The sequence below is a fragment of the Charadrius vociferus genome, unplaced genomic scaffold, assembly GCF_000708025.1.
Source record: "Charadrius vociferus isolate BGI_N301 unplaced genomic scaffold, ASM70802v2 scaffold2733, whole genome shotgun sequence".
NCBI classification, from domain to species: domain Eukaryota; kingdom Metazoa; phylum Chordata; class Aves; order Charadriiformes; family Charadriidae; genus Charadrius; species Charadrius vociferus.
Window position 1 is genome coordinate 30,428 of NW_009647672.1, and position 3,365 is coordinate 33,792.

General features: G+C 65.9%; 1 protein-coding gene across 1 annotated transcript in view; it reads left to right on the forward strand.

The window, feature by feature from the left end:
* The window catches only part of LOC104282954, a gene marked incomplete at its 5' end in the record, with an annotated part of 32,393 nt that extends 29,299 nt beyond the window's left edge, over window positions 1-3,094 (forward strand). The window contains 3 exons of the mRNA XM_009881087.1: window positions 279-469; window positions 1,127-1,335; window positions 2,898-3,094. Of these exons, the coding sequence (XP_009879389.1) occupies window positions 279-469; window positions 1,127-1,335; window positions 2,898-3,094 (597 nt within the window). The remainder of the gene's footprint in view (window positions 1-278; window positions 470-1,126; window positions 1,336-2,897) is intronic.
* Between the last annotated feature and the right edge of the window lie 271 nt (window positions 3,095-3,365).

The following is a 3,365-nucleotide window of genomic DNA, read 5'->3' on the forward strand; positions in this document are numbered from 1 at the left end:
CCGTCGCGTCTGCTCCCCGCGGCAAGAGCCGCCCGGTCCCTGTGGCCGTGGGCGCCTGACTCGCCCTTGTCCTGCCCGTGTGCTGCGCACCCAGAGACCCTACGGGAACACTCCTCCCGCCAGACTGGAGCCAGTGACGGAGGTGAAATGAGCTCTGGGGGGTGGTCTGGGATTTGGGGTTGGGTTTTCTTTTCTTTCTTTGTTTTCCTGCCTCAAGTCCCAAAGAGCTGCTGCTCCTTCTCAAGGCCTTTCTCACCGGTTCCACCTCACCCCGGCAGGTCGGGAGAGCCTTGGCAGTGGCCGCGCTGGACATGGCAGAGTGCAATCCCTGGCCCCGGATCATCCTCTCGGAGCACAGCTGCCTCAGCAACCTGCGCGCGTGGATGCTGAAGCACGTGCGCGGCATGAAGGGCGCAGGCGGGGGCCCGCGGAGGAGAGGAGGTGCCAGGACCCCCCCCAGGAGCTCCACGTAAGGGCCTGCCGGGTTGAGTGTTCAGGAGCTGCAGGATAACGCCAATTAGAGATGATAAATGTACTCCAAGTGAGTTACCCTGCAGCTAACGAAGCCAAGGCTTATTTGCTTGCTTTCCCACTTTGCCGGGGCCGTGCTTGTCCCTGCAGAGTTTGCTTTGTGAACGGCAGGTGTCCCTCAGCACCGTGTCGTCGGCAGGCAAGAGGGACGGGGTGAAGCTGTTGGGGATTCACCTGCCCCAGTAACCAGGCAGCGATTACAGAGAGCGCTGGCGTCTCTCCCGCTTCCCCTTCTCTCTCTCCTCGGCCCCATCTGGTGCTGGACTGGGATGGATTTGGGACTGGGGGCGAGGGAGTGGGAACTCTGAAACCATGCTGCTGCCCTGAGGTTGCCGGGACAGCGCCATACAGCGAGGGGGACTGGGGTCTGCTGCTGCTGAGGGACAGCCAGCCCCCTGTGACGTTCCTGTCCCCAGCTGCTCGCCAGCTGCTGGGGAAAAGTCCGGGGGTCTGACGGAGACGGTGTCTAACACTCGGCGCCTGGGCCGTGGGGCAGAGCTGGCTGGGAAGGACGGGGGGCGCGCAGGGGGGCCGGCGGGGGGGATCCCCTCCCCGCAGAGCCGGGCTGAGCCTCCCGCATCTCATCCCCTTCCAGCGGGCTCCCCACCTCGGCCTCCGATAACGCCCTGTCCCGCGTGAGGAGCTTCAGCAACGGCACCAGCGGGAGCGGCAGCAGCCAGCAGGACTCGCCGCAGATCAAAGCCTCCCCCAGCTTCACCTTCAGCTGCAGCAGGCCCTCGGGTCCGGCCGCTGCGAGCCAGAGTCCTCCGAAAGGCAGCGCCAGAGCCCCGGCACCGCGCAGAGGTAAGCTGGGCTGGGGACCTCTCGTGCGCTTGGTCCAGTACCTGTCGAGCTGCTGTGCGAAGCCACAGCCCTGAGGAGAGCTCTGTGCCAGCGTAACCCTGTGTTTTGATGTAATAAAAGTGGTTTTGCGTGGAAGAAGTGCGTGTGAACCGCCGCGCCGTCCCCTCGGAAGGGTCCTGGATGCCATGCTCAGCTCCGCGCTCCGTCCCGAGCAGAGCGGCCCTGCCTGGGCCAGGACAGACACCGCACGGCGAGACCCATGGCTTCTCCAGCCCGGCTTCTGCGGGGAACCGAGGGGGCCCAGCTGAGCTCCTGCCCAACGGCGCGGCAGCCCCTGGCTGGGCAGAAGCTGCCCGCTGCTTCCGTTGCACAGAGACCAGAGGGATTCTGTCCGCTGTGGGCTGCCGGGGACGATGGCCCTGGTGGTGCAGCTGCCCTGGGCAGGGGCCAAGGGGCTTCTGAAGGGACACGGAAAACCTCAACTCGACTTCCCTCGGCCTCAGCCGCTCCCAAAGCATTCCTGAGGCCTGTGGGGATACACCAAAGTGCCTTTTGCCTTCCCAGGCACCTGCTGAGCAGCAGCCGGTGGTGGCACATGACTGCGGTCATGGGAGGCAGGATGGCAGAGCTGTAATTAGTCACTGGGGGCTTTGAACACGCGGTGAGTCCTGTCCGGAGGGGGCCGACTCGCAGCACCGAGCTGCCAAGCCGTCTGCACGGCTGGGAGAACGGCCACGGCTCACCGCCCTGCCGCCACTGCCCGGCGAGCCCTGCGGCTGCACCGCGCTCTGGCAGCAGGGGGGTGCCAAAACAAGGCAAGGCGCTCGCTGTGCCCCCGGCGCTGGCTTGCTCACACCGCGCAGGGGGCTCAGCACCGCCAGCAGGGCAGGCAGCCCTCATCCGGCCCCTTTGGGGGTTCGGTGCTGCAGCCGGCTGGCCGATGGTGGGGAGAAGCCCCGGTGCCCTGTGCTGCTCCGTGGGCTGGTCCCACAGGCTCCCAGTGAAGGAAACGGGGCTGGACTGGGAGCCCCAGTCTGCGGTGGGGCTCTGGGCCCCCGTGGGCACTGTGCTCTGGAGCATCCCAGCGCCCAGAGGTCGGAGGTGTGCGAGCGAGGGTCCGCTTTCGGGACGGAGGGGGCTGCCTGTGTGACTCGGTGTGACTTTGTCGTTGTGTCAAGGATCTGTGTACTGGTGCTGCTCTCGGGAGAGAGTGCTGCGTTTCCCACTGTCGGCTTCGTTCTTGTGCTCCGCCTGTGTTTCTCGCGTTGCTTCGTCCTCCGTGTTTGCTTTCCAGCACTGTGTAGTGATGTTTCTCATCTGCCATGAGAACATGGTGGGGAGGAAATAAAAGGCTGATGTTCTCATGGGCACGTTGTAACGTCTGTTCCTTCGGCCGTGCATGCTTGGCCCACCCCAGAGCCAGCGGGAGCAAACCCCTGGCCCGATCCCCGGCTGCCGGGGAGTCGGTGACACTTGGGCGCGCGCGCAGGAACAGACTTTGTGGGGCTGGAGGGGAAGAGCCTGTCTTGCTAGGGTGGATCAGCATCGTTCTGCCTCCCGAGCCTGCACTCTCCTCTTGCTGGCCGCTGTGCCGGTGGGCGCTGCCTGCACGGTCTCCTCCGGCCAGGGCAGCCGTGACCGGCAGAGCCGAGTGCTGGTGGGACGCTCTGTCCTCACGCTGGTGGAACGCCGGCTGCCCGGCTCCTGGGACCGGGCCATGGCTCTGCCCTCCCTGCCCTGGCAGCACCCGGCAGCTTGACCTTCTGCGTGCCCGCTCTGCCTGCCATCCCTGCAGCGCCGCCACTCTGAGCGGCACTGCCGTCTCTGCCCAGGGAAACGTGGCCCGGCAATGCTTTGGCCCCACAGCTTTGCCGTACGAGCCCCGTGCCGCTGCCCTCCTGCCAGGGTGGTGCCGGGATGCGGTCACAGACCATTCCTGTCCCAGGCAGCCGGGAAGGAAATGGGAATGCTGAGATCCTGGCTGCCGCCAGCCGGGTGTGACGAGGCCGTGGTTAGACGGCGCAGGATGA